This window comes from Microtus pennsylvanicus, chromosome 11 (assembly GCF_037038515.1).
Source record: "Microtus pennsylvanicus isolate mMicPen1 chromosome 11, mMicPen1.hap1, whole genome shotgun sequence".
In the NCBI taxonomy this organism is placed as follows: Eukaryota; Metazoa; Chordata; class Mammalia; order Rodentia; family Cricetidae; genus Microtus; species Microtus pennsylvanicus.
In genome coordinates, this window is record NC_134589.1 from 55,609,740 (window position 1) to 55,629,226 (window position 19,487).

The 19,487-nt window shown below is 44.0% G+C and overlaps 1 protein-coding gene across 1 annotated transcript in view; it reads left to right on the forward strand.

The window, feature by feature from the left end:
- Dnah9 (dynein axonemal heavy chain 9) overlaps positions 1-19,487 on the forward strand; it is a 328,999-nt gene that overhangs the window by 115,037 nt on the left and 194,475 nt on the right. Inside the window, exons 29-33 of the mRNA XM_075992137.1 lie at positions 2,648-2,805; positions 6,603-6,741; positions 11,023-11,310; positions 14,749-14,959; positions 19,312-19,439. Coding sequence (XP_075848252.1) covers positions 2,648-2,805; positions 6,603-6,741; positions 11,023-11,310; positions 14,749-14,959; positions 19,312-19,439 — 924 coding nt within the window. The remainder of the gene's footprint in view (positions 1-2,647; positions 2,806-6,602; positions 6,742-11,022; positions 11,311-14,748; positions 14,960-19,311; positions 19,440-19,487) is intronic.

Below are 19,487 nucleotides of genomic sequence, written 5' to 3' on the forward strand. Positions count from 1 at the left end.
AGCAACCTCCAAGCAAAGCCTGCATTTCATCCTCACCTTTCCTGTGTACCTGGATCCTCTTTGGCATCCTCCACCCTCTGGTCTTTATCCAGGCGCCTTGGATCCTGATTGTCATCACATTCCTATGGTTGGTAATCCAAATCCTAAGAATCTCAGTTGCTACAGCAGCAGTAAGGGAGTCATAGCCAGTGGTGTCAGGCTAAGAGAAACACCTGACAGCCCAGAGGCTCCAGCATCGCCCACATCCCCCAGCCTGCTTGATTATGTCTCTCAAGAGCCCCCCTACAGAATTTTACACAAAAGCACAGATGCCTCCAATCCAGAGTACGTCATAAATTCCTGCTGAGTGTGGGCTTTCTGGGCTCCAGTGTTTGGGTAGGGAATGCTGAGTCAGAAAGAACAGCAGGAGGGTCCTAGGCTCCAGCTTTGGCCTTTGCCCAAAGGTAGCACAACATATTGTAAGCACTAATTAAACTTGCCTCCCTGGCCCTAGCTGAGGAAGTGCTTTGTATAGTTTACAGATTTAAGGACTGGGGAGGGAGGAAGCAAACAGCTTTCCACATGCCACCTAACTTGCAGATAGTGAGGCTAGCAAGGCTAGCAGGGCTGGACTGTGAGCCTGGCGTGAATCAGCAGAGTTCTGCCTGGGTGGCCAGCATGCGGGGTGCTAGAGGCTGGCTCTGCCTGGCTGGCATTGGTATTCTGCACGGAGAGAAGTCTCAGGTTCCCGCTAATTGCTGTGAGCTCAAATACATTCAGTCATTAGAACTTCACTGCAGAAGAGCTGAATCCTAATTGCAGAACTGTCACATATCCTGGCAATATTGTCCCCTTTTCTTCCTCTCCCAACTACACACACACACACACACACACACACACACACACACACACACACACACACTAACCCGCCACAGCTCTTGGCAGAACTGGGCTACCCTTGGCTTTTCTAGCAGCCATACATGACAGACATGCTTGAGGCTCATTTAAAACGCCGCCCTCATCCCAGCCAGCTTCAGGTTCTGCTTCCAGAAACCACATGGGCCTAGAAATTGCCGGAGGCATTGTGGGGCCTAGCTGAGCAAAGCCAGCCTGCTGCTGTGTGTCTTTTGTCTTCTTCTATACTATGGCTGATCATTTTTTCATTCATCTCAAAGCAGAGTGTGAAAAACATACACAGCTGAGTTCCATTTCTGTCCCCTTTTTCACTACTGTAAGATCTTGTTAACTCAGAACAGAGCTCTGACCAGGTCACAGTACTTAGATCAGGATTAATGGAGGTGATGTGGAAACAATAGAAAGAGGAGTTTGACCTCTACAGAAGCTGGTTAATCAGAACACTGAAAAGCCAAGTCTGTGTGCTGAAGTATGGGGCTGGGAGGTTGATCAGGGTTGGAGGAGGGCCTTGGGGGTTTTATAGGACAAAAATAAACTTTGGGGATACAAGTTTCCATCCGCAGGTCGGTTCCCCTGCAGCATCAGAGCTGTAAATACCAACAGGTCCCAGGCTGACCTGTGTATCAGGAGTGGCCCGGTCCTAATCTCTGGCAAACCCTGTGAGACTAGTATCATTGTGTCCGCCTTCCTGTCCAGACCTGCTCAGCCCCCCCTGAAGATTTGGGCTTAATCAGAATGTAAATGCTTCAGCTAATACAGTCCTCCGGCTTCACCAGAGGCGTTCAGGACGTGGCATCTCCTTGGAAATGCCCCTTTCCAGCCTCAGCTTACCTGTGCCATTCTGGCACATGCCGCCCCTTCTCACAGTCTGAATCCTCCAATCTGGGAAGGAAGCGTCATTCAAACTCCACCTGCTCATAATGTCACTCTGGACATGCAATCTGGGGAGAGAAGGGGGGGTGGCTCCGGCTGAGACAATAAACACAGCTGCGGGAACAATGTTCACATTCAAAAGGGCCACGCTTACTGCTGTTTCTTTCTATGTGGATTTCATTATCCTTAAAACAAGCTCTGGGGGGGGGGGGGATGTCAGGTGCTGGCATTCTCATGGTGCAGGGGCCAAGAGCCCATACTCAAGAATCCCTGGGCATGGATTCAAATCCTGCTGCCTCAGAGAGGGGCGCTGCTACTGGACAAACCACTTCACTCTCTATGCATCTGATTTAGCATAGTGAAGTGGGAGCGATGGGTTGACATACTCCCTCCAGCTTTCTTGATGAGGGCTGAATGACTTTCTATGCATCAAAAATACTCAGGGACATCCAGTGGCATGTGCAAGGCCCTGAGCTTGGTCCCCAGCACCTCCCTCCCTCCCTCCCTCCCTCCCTCTCTCTCTCTCTCTGTCTCTCTCTCTCTGTCTGTCTGTCTGTCTGTCTCTCTCTCTCTCTCTCTCTCTCTCTCTCTCACACACACACTAGCACTAGTGATTCTTTAGGTGCCACTAGAAGGAACCCAGATTCCAAATGAAAACCTCACCCGTGTCCTGCCCACTCCCATCTGAGTAGCATGGTGTGCCGAATGTTGATGTGGACAAACAGATTCCTCTTAGACTCACCTTTAGTGCCCACCAGTGAAGACTCCAGGATGCAGGCTCCGTGCCTGTCCTTCAATGCAGGGGGCCACAGGACAATTTTCCTGTGTCGTGTCTGGATTTCCAGCTTTAGCTACTGTCCTACCCCCCCCCCCTTACCAGGTGAAAAGCATCCAGGATGCCATCAGAGACAGGAAGCAGAGGTTCAGCTTCCTTGGGGAGGAGATCAGCCTGGATCCTTCTGTGGGCATCTTCATCACCATGAACCCTGGCTATGCTGGCCGCACAGAACTGCCAGAGAACCTCAAGGCCCTCTTCAGGTGAGTGGTAGTATGTCTCCACACGCAGACTCCACAGAGAGGAGTTTCTCATATTTTTCTTCTGAAAATGTAGTTTATATAGAGAGAAAAATTACAACATTTAGAAAATAGGGTTTTTTTGGGGGGGTTTCCCCATTGACACTCCATTGGAGAAAACTGGCTTTCCCTCTGTCGTCTGGTACCAGTTGTAAAGAGCCTCTTGGTTTGGTGTGGGGCTCTGTGTCTACTTCACTGTCTCCATGCTGGGACCCCGTCTGGCTTGAACCTGTGCAGGCGTGCCACTGTCTCTGTGAGTTCATATGTGTGTCATCCTGTTGTACTGGGGGGGCATGATCAAAATATGTGTGTGATAGATTTCATAAAATGTACTAAAAGTTTTAAATAAAATAGTAGATTTTGAAAGTTCTGCTTTTATTATAATGGTAGCATCAGTAAAAACATCTTTGCCTGATTGTGGCTCATTCAATTATGTATGCACACATTAATTTTATTTTGTGTATTTCCAATGTATATTTGTGACTTGTGCACAAATTCATTATTTATTTTTTAATCCCCTAGCCTATCATAAATATATTTTCTATTGGATATTTTTTTATAAATCTCATTCCATGGCTACATATTTTTCTATCAACTCCATGGTCTATGGTATAATTAACTAGCCCTCCGTGTCTGAATTTTTAAGAGTGTTTCTAGCATTTAAAATAAATTCAAACATAATTCTGTAACGTACATTTTTGTATATAAATCTTTTTTTCTGTATGCATGATTATTTTGTTTGGCTGGCTTCCCAGAGCGGAATTACGGAGTTAACGAGCAGGAACATTTTTAAGGCTTTTGATACACATTGCCAAATTACTTTCTAAAAAGCTCAGTGTCAGATTACATCCTGGTAAAGACACGTAGAAACACCTCTTTTATTTCACCCTTGTCACCCTTGCATATGGCAATGTTTATATATATAATATATATAAATATATATTAAGAAAACACAAACGTCTTTCCTAGCAAAAGCTAGAGTTTGCATTTTCTTTTTTCAGACAAGAGAAGTTGGCCCAACGAGTAGAAAACTGAAAAGTGTCTTCTACTTCGGGATTTTCCGCTTATTAACCCTTTTCCTAGGAGAGAGGGTGGCAAGTATGACAATGACCAGCATGACAGTACCGTTTGTCTCATTTGGCACCCGGGGTGCAGTGCGCTCTCCATGGGAGGTGGGGTCAACATTGTGTTGAGCAGTCAGGCTGCCAGGCATCTTCCTGCCCTTCTAGGTCTAGCCTGGATTTGGAGTGTTTGTTTGCTTGCTTCCTTGCTCTAAAACAAGGTCCCCACTGTGTAGCCCAGGCTGGCCCAGGCAGGACATGCAATCCTGTTTGCCTCAGCCTCTTGAGTGGCGGGACTGTGGCTCTGTCCCCGCACATCTGGTTCAGCTTCTCCCTTTAAAACCACTCCTGTTGTAACAGCTGTCTGTGTCATACGGGGGTTGGTGTGTCCTCACTGAAGCAATGCCTACTTGCATCAAAACCATTGATACCTTAGCAGAACACTGCGCCTTCAGCTGTGTGCTTACCCAGAGTCTTAGGTAAGGTATGTATGACAGACAGGGATACAGGCAGGTCATCACCCATCTAGGAAATATTCCTCGTGTTTTCTTCCTAAATTTAATCTTAGTCTAGGCCATCCGAAATAACAAACTGCTATAAACTAGCTGACTTAAACAAAAGGCACTTCTCAGGGTGCTTGAAGCCAAATCCAAGGTCAGAGAGCCAGATGGTCAAGTTCTGGGAAGAATTACTTCCAAGGTGCAAGGATGGCTACCCACAGTGTCCTACTGTGGCACGGAGCCAGCCACCTTAATTTCGGACTTCATCCTGCTCCTGAGGCCTCCTTCTTATGACCTCCACCTCCCGATCCCATCGCACTGGGGGTTTCCATAAAAATGTTAGGGTTCTACAAGCATTCAGGCTCTGGCAGTCTAGATTATATTCATAGAAGAGAGTTGGGAAAGAATGAGAATGATATTTCTGGTTTTATTTGAGGCACATGAGTTTGCCTTCACGTATGTATATGTGCTATATGCATGCCTCCTACTCATGGAGGCCAGAAAAGGACAATGTATCCTCTGGGACTAGGGTTACAGGTGCTGGTTAGTGGCCATGTAGGAGCTCGGAACCAAACCCAGTTCCTTTGTCAGAACAGCAAATGATCTTAAGCACCAGACCCAGCTCTCCAGTCCTGAGAAAGATCTTTTAAAAACATTAAGATGAACATCCCTTTACACTTAATTATCACAAAGGTCCTATGACGTAGATACTATTAGTTTCCTCCATGTACTCTGAGAAGACAGATGGAGCCCCTGGTTAATAAACAGCAAAGCTGGGATTTGAACTGAGAGATTGGGCTCATCCCAATCTAGTCCTGTTACCTAGAGGCAATTCCGTAACCACTTGGCATTTTTCTTCCCATACTGTGTTAGCATTTATTTTTCAAAGCTGGGAACTGGCCATATTGTTTAATATACTGCTTTCATTAATTAATATTTTCCCATGCCACTTACTAATCTTCCTTCTGCAGCATAATTTTTCAGTCACATTAAATTCGGTTGATATCCTCATGTTCAGGCTGCCAAATAATTCCGAGACTCTAAATATTTGGTGGCTCCTTCGGTTCTGAATATAATATAAATCATTTCAAAGGACAGTATGTACTTGAATTATTTTGAAAACTAAATATTATCAATACAAGGAAAATGCCATTAAAGAGAGGTAACAGGCCGGGGAGATAACTCAGCCAGTGAAGTGCTTGCTATGCAGACAAAAGGATGTGTGTTCAGTTTTTTTTCCAAACCTGGGTGTGGTGTCAGGCTCCTGTCCTCCCACTGTAGGGGAAGACACGGGTATCTTTCTGGGGCTTGCTGGCCAGCCAGCCTACCTAAATCACTGAGCTTCAAGCCAGTGAGAGGCTTCTGAGGTGGCTTCTGAGGAACAAAATTCAAGCTTGTCTTCCGGGTTCCACATACTTGTTCATAACCAGGCACGTGCATGTATGTGCATGTGTGCATACATGCACACACTTAATTTAACAGCAGTAAGTTCCCATAACATACCAAATAAATAATAGCTTTAACAAGTATTTTAAATTATACAAATATAAAATTATATATAATTTTAAATATGTATTTTAAATATTTACTTATGTATGTATGTAGGTATTTATATATGTATCATGAGTGCCAGAGAGAGGAAAACCACAGTAAATTCTTACATAGAGATGAAAATCTCAGATCCTCTGGGTTTTTGTGTATGCTATTCTGTGTCAAGATGGTGCTAATTGGTACCTACCTGGTCCTTAGCTTTGCAAACAAATAATTTTTATACAAATAATCACAAAATGAGTTATGAATATCTGGAAGACATCCCCAACTTGCAGAGATGGAGCAGAGCAAGGGAGTACTCTGCTTCCAACACCCAGGGAGAGAATCCATTCTCCAAGCTTAGCTCCTAGCCTATTTTAGACAAGTTGCTGTGTTAACCCTTGCCTTGCCTGAGGTACATTGACCCCAAGATATGGTGAGACCTGAGCTGTAACTCCAACTCGCCCCTCTCCTGCTGATACTATCCACCACTTTGGGGAGAAGGATCCATTCCTTCATCCTTAGCTAATCATCCCTGATTTAGATTGCAACGGCCCTTCTGTGAGCTTTTGCCCTTGAAGACAGCTCTTTGCCTGATTGCAGCCAGCATCCCTTGTCCTGCGGTCTCCCCTTCAACTCAGTTTCTCTGCCTCTGTCTCCCTGCATCCAGGCCTTGTGCAATGGTAGTTCCAGACTTTGAGCTCATCTGTGAGATTATGCTGGTAGCAGAAGGATTCATTGAAGCTCGGTCATTGGCCAGGAAGTTCATCACCCTCTACCAGCTGTGTAAAGAGCTTCTCTCCAAACAGGTAGGATATCTGTGGAGGCCGACGGCCAAGCGCCATGCTGTGGCCCACCTCTAAACAAACAGACTCGAGGATTCTTACAGGGTCCGGGCCATTATAAAAGCTCAGAGTTCTTCAGTAAATTTTGTGTTCAGTGTTCAACAACACTCTCAAGGTCTTTGAGCTCCGAGTTATTTTTAAGTAGTTAAAAACCTTCCCCAGACAACTGTCCCATGAGAAACACGGCAGTGGCAAGTGGCAATCCCTGGAGGGAATGGTCTCTTCCTGGGGGGACATGAGATGGGCCGGGTGCTGGAAGTGGTTTAGTGTGATAGCCTCATGATTTCCCTTGGTAGTGTGAATTTAAAATGCTTCTGCTGAAGGCAGATCCAGGAAACAGCACATTAAGGAGGTTAGTATGAACAATTTCATAGTGTCAAGGACAAGCAACCAGCAAAGCTTCCCAGGACTCTTACCAGTGAGGCTCACACTTCCTTTGGAGTCATCTTGCCTTGGTCACCATCACCGCCATGGTCTCTATCAGGCCTGTGACACATTTACAAAACAGAAGAATCCTGCTCTCTCTGTACTTTCCATCTGACTTCTCTCGGTTCTCTGTGGCCACCAGCTTCCAGGCCCGTGACTGCTCAGAACTCCGCCCCGCATCCCTCTCTTGTATCTGAACATATATTATCAGTGCTGTACCCCACCACTCTCCCTGCATCTAAAGAGCACCTCTGGTCAGCACATTCAGAGCTGCTGTTCCCCGCCAACTCCCACCAGAACCTTCCTTCCCTGCTCTTCCTGACACAGCACGTGATGCCGTCATTTACTCCCTTCTATTACAGACAGGGGTGACAGGATTCATTCCTGACACTTCTTTCTCCTTCCTGGACTTAATCATCAGCAAAGTGGGGGCAGACATTTCTGTCCTGCTAGCTACTCCCCAAATAACCACATGGAGACTTCTTAATAATTATAAATGCTCAACCAGTAGTTCCAACGTGTTTTTAACTAGCTCTTCTGTGTGTTACCCGTGACTCATTTACCTCATGCATGTGCTTCCTGTCCTGCTCGCTCTGCATCTCATGACATCTCCTCTGATTCTGCCCTTCGCCCCAGCATTCTCTCTACACCCAGATTCCTGCCTTGCCATTAGCCAATCAGCTTTCTGTTAACAACGAGAGCAACACGTCTTCACAGTGTACGAAAGGGTGATTCCCCAGCAACATAGCGATGTTAATTCTACTTTCTGGAGTCACCTTGTCATCTTGGTATTCAACTTGACACTCCCGAGAAGGGAGCATCTCAATTGAGGATCTGCCTCCATCAGACTGACTGGTGGGCATGTCTGTGGGGCATTTTCTTGATTGATATAGGAGGGCCTAGATCATTGTGGGCAGCACCATCCTTAGGCAGGTACACCTGAGCTATGGCAGAAAGAGAGTATACTATGAGCCTGGAAACAAACCAGTAAGTGGCTCTCAGTGATTTCTGCTTCAACATCCTTGTTTGAGTTCCCCTCTTGGCTTCTCTCAATGATGAATTGTAGTCTGTAAGCTAAAATAAACCTTTTCTCCCCAAGTTACTTTTGATCATGGTGCTCATCACAGCAGCAGAACACTAACTGGCACTAACTAGAACACCCATGCTTTTCTGTACTCAGCGCTGCTGCTCTAGTTACAAGTACCCATGTCTCTCAGTTTAAATCTTATACCTGCCTCTGGAATAATTTTGCTGCTGGTGATTCAGCTTCCTCAACCCATTCTTGAGATACTAGCTGAAGTAATTCTTTTCAAATGCTTGTCACTGCTCTGAATTTCAAGACAAACTTCTGATCCCTCAGCTCAAGGCCATAGAGCTCTGCACTCTGCCTTCCTCAACAGCTCTGGCCCATGGTTTTCTTTTTTTTTTAAATATTTTTTATGGTTTATTTAACTTTATTTTATGTGCATTGGTGTGAAGGTGTCAGATCCCCTGCAACTGGATCTTCAGACAGTTGTGAGCTGCCATGTGGGTGCTGGGAATTGAACCCGGGTCCTCTGGAAGAGCAGTCAGTACTCTTAACCACTGAGCCATTTCTCCAGCCCCAGGCCCATGGTTTTCATGCTGCTTTCTACCTAAGTCTTCTCTGATTTCCTTGAGATAAATTTTCCTTTATTCCAAGCCTGTGGACACCTGTTTCTCGGACCTTGACAGCAGTGCTCCCTTGTCTGTGCCTAACTGATTTCTATTCTTTCCAATGCTCTTTTTTTATTTTTTTAAAAACAATCTTTTTTATTATACATACTAATCCAAGTTCCCACTCCTTTCCCTCCTCCCATTCCCTCCACACACCTCCCACCCCACCCCTATTCACTCCTCGGAGAGTAAGGCACATTGCTTTGGGAAAGGTTCAAGGCCCTCCCTACTATATCTAGGCTGAGCAAGGTATCCATCCAAAGAGAATGGGTTCCCAAAAAGTCAGTACATGCAGTAGGGATAAATCCTGGTGCCACTGCCAGTGGTCCCTCAGTCTGCCCCAGCCATGCAACTGTCAACCACATTCAGAAGGACCATTTTGATCCTATGCTTGTTCCTTTCCAGTCCGGCTGGGTTGATGAGCTCCCATTAACTCAGGTAGACTGGTTCAGTGGGTGTACCCATAATGGTCTTGACCTCTTTGCTCATGTTCTCACTCCTCCCCCTCTTCAACTGGACTTTGGGAGCTCAGTTCAGTGTTCTGCTGTGGGTCTCTGCTTCTATTTCCATCAGTTGTTGGATGAAGGTTCTATGGCGATATTAAAGATATTCATCAGTCTGACTACAGGGCAAGGCAAGTTCAGGCCTCCTCTCCTCTATTGCTTAGGGTCTTAGCTGGAGTCATCCTTGTGGATTCCTGGGAATTTCTCTAGAGCCAGGTTTCTTGATTACCCCATAATGGCTCCCTCAATCAAGATATCTCTTTTCTTGTTCTCATCTCTGTCCTTTCGTCATCTCAACTATCACATTCCCTCAAGTTCTCCTTGCCCCTTCCCTTCTCCCCTCCCCTTCCCCTTCCACCCTCCTTCCTCCCCCCACCCCCATGCTCCCAATTTTGTTACGTGATCTTGTCTATTTTGACTTTTCAGGTGGATCTATATATGTTTTTTTAGGGTTCATCTTATTAGCTTCTTTAGAATAATGAACTATAGGCTCAATATCCTTTGTTTATAGCTAGTGTCCATTTATGAGTGAGTACATAACATATTCATCTTTTTGGGTCTTGGTTATTTCACTCAATATGGTTTCTTCTACTTCCACCCATTTGCATGTGAAATTCAAGATGTCATTATTTTTTTATCGCTGAGTAGTACTCTAATGTGCCATATTTTCTTAATCAGTTGACAGGGGCATCTAGGTTGTTCCGGGTTCTTGTTATTACAAACAATGCTGCTATGAACATAGTTGAACAAATGTCTTTATAGTATGATTGAGCATCTTTTGGGGAAATTCCCAAGAGTGGTATTGCTGAGAAACCAATTTTCTGAGAAACCACCATACTGATTTCCAAAGTGGTTGTACAAGTTTGCCCTTACTCCACATCCTCTCCAGCATAAGCTATCATTGGTGGTTTTTAATCTTAGTCATTCTAACAGGTGTAAGTTGGTATCTCAGAGTTGTTTTGATTTGCATTTCTTTAATGGCTAAGGATATTGCACATTTCCTTAAATGTCTTTCATCCATTTGAGATTCTTGTGTTGAGAATTCTGTTTAGTTCTGTACCCCATTTTTTTTAAATTGGGTTATTTAGAATTTTGATGTCTAATTTCTTGAGTTTTTTTTTTATATATTTTGGATATCCTCTGTCTGATGTGGGGTTGGTGAAGATCTTCTTCCATTCAGTAGGCTGTACTAGGCCTGGTTTCTGCCAATTTGCTATTCTACCAGCCTCAGGGAATATACTTTTTAAAAATGATTTTCAGTGAGTTTGGAGGTATCCAAGAAAAATCTCATATGCTCAACATACACCTTCTCTAACGCTAAGGTGCTCTCTCCTTGACAGTCCTCCCACTCCCACCCTCTGAATATATGAGGAACAACTAGATCAATTTGAAGATGGTTCTAGTTCATCCACCAGAGCCCCATCCCATTGACTGTTCTATGTCTGCTCACAGTCATAGCTAGAAAAATACAGGCAATGGCAGACCAGGAACATAGCATTCAGAGATCTAGTCACCCTCCTTCTACCTGAGCTTCCGTAGTGACCTGTAGCATGTTCTGGGTGTAATTTGCAATGCTCTACATCCAAAAAACTCTAGCCTCAGTTCTGCTGTCTTCCCACAGGATCACTATGACTGGGGATTGCGAGCCATCAAGTCTGTTCTCGTGGTAGCAGGGTCCCTGAAACGAGGAGACCCTGACCGACCAGAGGACCAAGTCCTGATGCGCTCTTTGAGAGATTTCAACATCCCCAAGATTGTGACAGATGACATGCCGGTGTTCATGGGTCTGATTGGTGACCTCTTTCCTGCTCTCGATGTCCCCCGGAGGAGAGACCTGAACTTTGAAGCTGTGGTTCGGAAAGCAATCTTGGACCTTAAACTCCAGGCTGAGGACAACTTTGTGCTCAAGGTACACAAGGCTTTCCCTTATAAGCTTTTTCTGTCTCTGAGTTCTTTTCTTGGACCATGAGTTATAATCTATTCTTCATTCAAATAGAATCTTAGCTGTGCAGATAAATATCCAGTTAGAGATACCTTGATTCACTTACTGATTCTTTTCTGGGAGGCCACAAAGTGGAATAATGGTGGGGAGGACAAGAGAAAGAGGGAGGCCTGCCATTAGTATCCATGAAAAATGAACTATTTAATGCTAAAGACGTTAAGGAGGAGATGCTTGCTAGTGTCTTTAAGAACGAGTCTAGGTGCTTGTGTTCTGTGGCAGAAGCTGCAAAGGGCATACAGAAAGGCCGAGAAACCATCTCCCTCACATTCAAATGGTGGGTTAATGAGGAAGGTTCCATCTGGGTCTGATCTCTAATTGATATTAAAATAGTCTCCATTAGAGAGCTGGGCCTGCCTCTCTAATGAGGAAGCCCAGCACCTGGTTTAAGCCTACCAAGGCAGACTGACAATGAGGCCAGGTGACAATGCATAGGAATGAACTGGGCTGTCACTGGGTTGGGGTAGGATTCACTGCCGACTTTTAAAAGGCTTGGAGCACAAAGTTTCCTGCATCTCTTACAGCCACCCCCAAGCCTGGCTTTCCATGAGTCTGTTGCTTTCACATGCGATTTTGCAGAATGTGATGGTTACAGAGTGTGCATCGTTTAAAAATGCTAGAAAGGACTGCATGCTAACAGGTTCAGCTTGCAACAGAAGACAGTTGTTACAAACAACAACCAAGGCTTCCGAGTACAAAGACACAGATGACTCTTCCTGTCCAATAATAGGTTTGCCAAATCCATGGGTATCACCTTAGAGTTTACATGTGGGTTTTATAATCTGTCTCACATGTGATTCCCCCAACAACCTGAAATAGATGCTACAGGGGCAATCCACTCTATGAAACGAACCTCTACAATACAGTGGGAAAATGAACTTCTACAATACAGTACAGGAAGGCCTTTGATGAGAGAAAAAGGGTGCCCCTGAAGGCATGTATGGCAAAGATCTTCCAGAAGGTATTTCCAACACACTGTATGCTCATTGGTGGAGAGTAATTTATGTAAACACAAATTTAAGAGTGAATTGGCACCAACCCTTTCGGTTGCAATAAGGTGCATATCTTCATCGCTGGAATTTCATTTTACAGAAGAGAGGAAAGCGTGACCTGCCCCTCGGCAGCAAGTCGATTCAACCCCACTCACCATCTTCTGCCTTCCAAGTCCAATGGGTAGACTGACTTTTAAAGGAAAGGAAGGCAAGATTGCCTTCTGTTTAGGATAGAAGGGGTTAACGAAGGGGTGTGTGCAGGAAACACAGAGGTTGCACAGGCAACCCAGTAATGCCAAAGGAAAGGGCATTTGGGGGATGGGAACCAGGGCAGAAGACTGCAGCAAGACTGGAGAACAGTAGGGGGCTGTGATAAAGAGGGCTCTGAATGTCAGGGTGAGCATGCTCCACTTCAAGTGGTTAACCCTAGGATGCACCCGCTTCAGAGAGAGGAGTGAAACTCACAGAGGATCATACAATGTTTGTAACTAACGATGTTGCCTTAAAATCAGGGTGGGTCATGTCTCTTTAAACTCTTTGTGGTCTTGTCAAGGCATCTAGCACCCCAGCACCTGCCAATTCCCCCATCTTTTTCCCTTCTAGAATCCTATCTTTATTTTTGTCAATTGAACGGCATTCTGTTTTCTTCCCCCTTACTTCTTTTCCATGGCTCCTACTGGTAAGATGGAGGCTCTCTGCTAAAGGTCCTTCAGTCAGAAGACAGCATCCCCTACAGCATCCCCTACAGCATCCCCTACCTTCTTTATATATGCTTTCCCACTTTAGATTCTAAAAAGTAATTCCTCAAAAACTGTCCCATGGAATCCTTGTTGAAGCTCATGATCCCTTAAAAATTCTTATTTTAATCACTCAGAAGCAAGAACAATAGCTCATAGAACTAAAGAAACTGAGGGACACACATCACAACAATTGTCTGAGAATACGGCAGAAGTATCAGATCCAGCAGACCAGAAAGCATTGTGGGATAGGCTACCCTTCGACAGAGCTTCTACAAGGGAAAGCATCCTCCATCTGGAAAGGAATGTGTCCAGACCGGAAGGACTCAGCCCTCAGCAGGGTGAATGCCGTAGGGTCAGTCAGAGATGTATCCTGGTGGGGTTTCAAGGGTCAGGAGCAAAGAAAGTAACTTTTCTAGCTGGGGGGTAGAAGTAGTGCAGTTGACTTGGGAACTTCAAGTTCAAAGGCATACCACCTGCATTGTCTCAGTCCTGCAGAGGGCCAACACGGTAGGCAGCAACAGCAGACGTGTGCTCTCCAAGCAAGCAAACACATCTCAGTACAAAGCCAGCGAGAGCTGGGTGAGCATGCGCAGGAGTCTCCTTTCAACAGTCATCACGTAAGAGTGCAATGGGGTCTCACAAGAAACCCTGGTACTTCCGATAGCATGTCCCCAAGTGACCTACGAGCCACTCCTTAGGCCCCACCCCTTAAAGCCCTGATATCCTTTAGCAAGCCAGCTATCCAATAGTAAGACAGACAAGTAGCCACTGTGATATTTCCAAGGGCTGTGATCCAGAAAGGGTGCCTTGTAAGCAGGATGCAAAACATGGAAACCAGCATCAGAGAGGAGCAACATCTCTCTGCTAGAAATGTGCATAGTAGGGGATGAGAGATAAAAGGGGTGTCTGGTTTGGGTCAGATGGCCAAAGGGATTTTTAAGCTAGTCTAAGGAGTTAGGACTTCATCTCTGAAGCTATCGGTAGCTACCTATGGGGCAGAAGGATGGCAATAGCCTATATTATATCAGGCCTTAATTTGGTGTCTAACTGGCTGCACAGAGGTTTGGATGCTAACACCGTCTCCATGAGGTCCTCTGACTCCATCCTCTTCAAACTATCCAGCCAACCACATCACACTCCATCACACTGCAAACCTTTGTTTACACTGTCTCAGCCCCCTTTCCCCAAAATACCCTTCCTGTGCATCCTCTGGACAAACCCCTATTCACCTGTAGAGCCCTGTTTCAAATGTCCCCTTCCCTGCAAAGCTTTCCTTATTCTTGTCATCTTCCAACCCACACTGCAATACGTGTGTTGGAGCATTATCACCTTGTTCTGTGGTTTTGCATTGTACCTTTCTTCCCTATCAGACTGTGGCAGCCTATTGGAATGCCCCCCCATCTGGTACCTTCTTCGAACTTAGTTGGCCAGTGATACTGACCTGGGTGGATGAGAGACACACGAATAAGTGAACCGTGATGCTCCTTGCATTTTAGACCCCACCATGCTTGTGATCAACACCACCCCACCCTTGACTTCACACACCGGCCTCACTCACAGAGCAGCGGTTGGACGCGCATGACACCCTGTCCCTGCAGCTGCCTTTCTCCCCCCAGGTGGTCCAGCTGGAAGAGCTGCTAGCCGTGAGACACTCCGTGTTTGTGGTGGGTGGCGCCGGTACTGGCAAGTCACAGGTGCTGAGGTCTTTGCACAAGACCTACCAGGTCATGAAACGTCGCCCCGTGTGGACTGACCTCAACCCCAAAGCTGTCACAAATGATGAACTCTTTGGCATCATCAACCCAGCCACCCGAGAATGGAAGGACGGTAAGAATGAGACTCTCCAAGACAAAGTCTTTTCTATCTATAGAGTCCCTGTCAAGCTCAAAGGTCAAGGGGTAAGCTATAGAGAAGATACTGAGTTAGGGGCAAGGCACCACAAATTAGAGGAGCATTAGAAAGGAGGAAGCCACTTCGGACTGAGAGAAAAGCTTAACTTTCCAAATGTCCCTCCCCTGAGAACTCTTCTAGCCCCATTTTGTAAAGGTCCTTTACAAGTTAATGGCACAGCCCCGAGTGGCTGCATTGCCTTGCGTGGATTCAAGAGATAGCTCATGGCTCACTCTTAAAGAAATGGCACCTGCCAGCATCTCACAGAGGGCCCTTCCCTGCTACTGGCACTGACCTAGCAGTGATGCAGAAGGTGCCTGCAATGGACTGGAGTCTGGACCCGGTCCCTAGTGAAGCAGGCGATAACCTCTCCACCCTAGAAGGATTTGTAGGCTCATGTTGCCTTCCATATTAATACAGAGGATCACAAACCCACAAACTCTACAGTCTGGGTGAGGAGATGTCAGACTCTCCTAAAAGTTCAGTGTCTGACTTCATCAGAACCAAACTGCCTGATCTTTAAAGAGTTTCAGAGACCCGGAACAAGTTAAGTTGCTGAGCTGTGTCTCTGATTTTCATTTCCTGTTAGTGATGGCCTCCGTCTTAATTGCTTTTAGTGCTCTGCCTCTTATGGTTTGTTTCCCGTTGTTATTTTGTATCCGTGTGTAAAAGTTCATATACACAGGCATAAGCCACAAAGACAGCACCTCTACTTGTGACATCTAATGTGCGTCATGGTTCTAAAGCCGTGTCCAATCGTGTGTCTACAGAACTCCATGTTGCATCCTACCATGCATTTTTTTAAAGGCCGTTAGTGTGTCTCACTCTGGTAGCAGCTGGGATCCCTGTTCATTTATAACTCTGTCTAATTTCAGCTGCATATATAGAATCATAAATTTGTTCAATAAGGATTCTTTTATATTAACATTTTTCAACCCATCTGGAATTTATTTGGTGGCTTACTATGAGACAGTGTAGGAAAATCAGCTTTATTTCCTTACAGATTGGCAATTGGCTGTGCCGGTACCATTTATTAAATAGACCATTCTTTCTATGTTAGCCTATACACCAGTTTGTTGCATATGGAACCCATGCGCACCGAGTTGACTCCAGGGTTTCCAGGCTGCTCCGCTCTCATATTTTCCTGTTCCTAAACTAGCGTTCCTCTGTGCCTGTGGCAGCTGTTTTGAAATGTTACAATCTGCCCTCACAATTCTTTTGTAATTTTGTTTTGTTTTGCTTTGTTTTGTTTTTCTAAATAGGGTTTCTCTGTTTAGCCCTGGCCATCCTGGAACTCACTCTGTAGACCAGGCTGACCTTGAACCCTGAGATTCTCATGCTTCTGCCTCCTGGGTGCTGGGATTAAAGGTGTGTGCCACCACCTCCTGGCTGTAATTTCCTTGGGGACTCTCAGGCACTTATTTTCCCATATTAAATTTGAGCTTGATATTATAATTCAACATTTTAAACTTTGCTGTAATTCTATTTAAATCTATATTAAATATATATGTTATGTTTGGCAAAACTGGCAGAGACAATATAGTAATCAAGAATATATATTCACTGAAAAGCATAATTTTAAAGCAAATGAAATATAGACTTTTAGAAATTTTTAGAATTTACTAAAGATGTAGTAGGCTATTTTTCTATACCCTTTTTCTAAATCATATATAGGTTCTAATAGAGAGAAAAAGAAGTGTACACACAGAATTCTCAGATATATCATTGAATTAAAAAGGATACATAGTTATTCAATTTTGCACTCTGTAAATAGAAAACATTCCTTTTTTGTTTGCAAAGTTCATGGTATCGTTTCAAAAGTTTAAAATTCAGTTTGCTTCATAGAAAGGTATATTGAAATCCAAAGTCTCATTTTATAGACCCCACTCTCTGATAAAGCAACAGAATTAGAATTAACTAGCAAAAAAAAACATAACCTCAAACAATCTCCTACTTGAAAATCAAGAAATGTTCTCTGCACTTGAATCAGAAGGAAAATCAAAGTGAAACCCACGGAAAAACCAGTGAATGGGATGCTTCACACGGAGTCTGTAGAATCTTCTGAATCTGTAGATCTGAAGCCTAGAAGGACGTTAAACTCTTATCAAAATGAGCAACCTGGGAATAAAGGAAGCTGTTATCCATTTTGAGCAATTAAATTATACCTAAGGGAAGTGAAACTAATAAAGTCTGAAATTAGTCAGAAGAAAACAAACATAGAAAAATGAATATTGGTTCTATGTAAAGATCAATAAGTTCATTATGAGCATTCTTGTTGGGGAAACAGTGTATAATATATGTGTGCATGTGTGCACATGCCTATGTTCATGTGTGAACATGTGCATATGTGTGTATGTGTTTGTGTGTGTGTGCTTACACAAAGAGAAAGGACATGCCTGGAGAAATAGCTCAGTCATTAAAATGTTTGGCTTATGCACACAAGGCTCTGAGATACATCCTCAGAACCCACATACAAAAGACAGACAGTGGCACATGCTTGTAATCCTAGTGCTGAGGAGGTAGAGAGGTCTCTGGGCCTCGCTAGTCACCTAACCTCAATTACTTAATGAGCTCCAGGCCAGGGATGGAATTGGCCTCAAAGAAAAATAACTGGTTAGCACATAAGAACACCACCCAAGGTTACCCTATGTTCTTCACACACCTGCACATGTATGAACATGTTCTTCCACACACATCTACACATGTATGAACATGTTCCTGCACACACATGAACATGTTCTTCCACACACAACTGCACATGTATGAATATGCTCAAATAATTTTTAAGAAAATGCCAATGGAGCAGTAGAAATAATATTTAAAGAGATTAGTTGGACAGATAACATAGTATCTGAAATTGATGACCCCTAACAAAATGTAAATTAGAAATATTTACTCCACAGCAAGTAAGGAACCCGAGTAAACTAATGAAAATGAAAAGGTAAAAGTTGTAGAAGGACAAAAACAAATCCTTTCAAAACATAAAAAAGTGGCTCAGAAATCATTTTTTAGATCCAGAATAATTTGATACCAGCTTTTATGTAGAACCAAAGGAAAATCACTGTCTTATTGCTACAGATGCAAAAATTCTAAATCAAATAACAGCAAATAGAATCTAACAGTCCCAAAAGAATAGTTGAGTTTTACCAAGTTGTACTCTTTGGAATATAAAGACTAATCAGTCTATTGCTTTTATAGAACAGTAACAGAAAACACTGTCAAAAGAAAATAAATTGATCAATAGACACTGAAAGTTCAATAGCCACCTCTAGCAGAAAGTCCTAGGTAAAAGGGGATCAGATGGGAAACCACAATATGATGAAGACTCTGTACCTAAAGCCCAAAGCAAAGTCAACCTCTCTGAGTACTCATGCATAAACCCTCTCTGTTAAGAAGGGGACAAGACAGGGGAGCTTCTTGTCAAATTTATTATTCAGCCTACTCTGTGGGCTCAGAGAATGCAGTAAAGCAAGGAAAACAGAATATATGGTATAAATTGGAACAAAAGAGAAAAAAAGATTTTTCTTCATTCTGCAACTCTACCGTAAGAAAAGTCTAGAAGACTTTATTGAAAAATCACTGGAGTTAATAAGACAATTTATTAAAGATAATTGAACATAAAATATATATAATTTAGTAACCTTTCTCTCTACTAGCAATAGTTAGCAGAAAGTGAGAACACAAAGGAGAAAGCTCTATTCAAATTAACAGCGAAGCCTATGAAATATTCAGGAATATTCTGGCCAATGAAATAGATTTTTAAAAAACTATATAATTTTAGTGTTGGCATAAAACAATACCTGAATAAAAATTTTAAAGATAGACCCTGCCATTTAGTAGGAGAGTTTAATACAAAAATCAATTCTACCCAAATTAATACACAGATTCTGAAGTAATGCCAGTAAGAATAAAAGGGATGGTCTCTCATAAACAAGATTTGCGAAGACTCTGATTACAAAGTACAGAAGCTTCACCTTGCAAACCTTGCTGGATAATTCTCTTGTGATGCATTCACTTGCTGAGATGCTTGTCCAGGTCCCTTGTCACTTAAAAATCTGAACTGCCAAGAACTACTGCCCTGTTTCCTTCCTCCTGGTGTTCTGCTGTTAGTCTGGTCCCCAGAAAGAATGTGCCCCAGACGCAAGTGTCAGGTTCCAGGTAGAGCAAGATACAAAGCTGGGTCTGCCCTGTCTGGTTGTAACTCATGAGTGTTGTAGCCAATGCCAGGAAGCTGTGTGAAGAGAGCCAAGGCCAGTGCTGGAAAAGAAGCCATCTGTGGTTCCTTACAGGACTCTTCTCTTCCATCATGAGGGAGCTTGCCAACATTTCCCATGACGGGCCCAAGTGGATCTTACTAGATGGTGATATAGACCCGATGTGGATTGAGTCTCTGAACACTGTCATGGATGATAATAAGGTATCATGACCGGGGGGGAGGGGGGGTGACACATGTAATCCACATTCA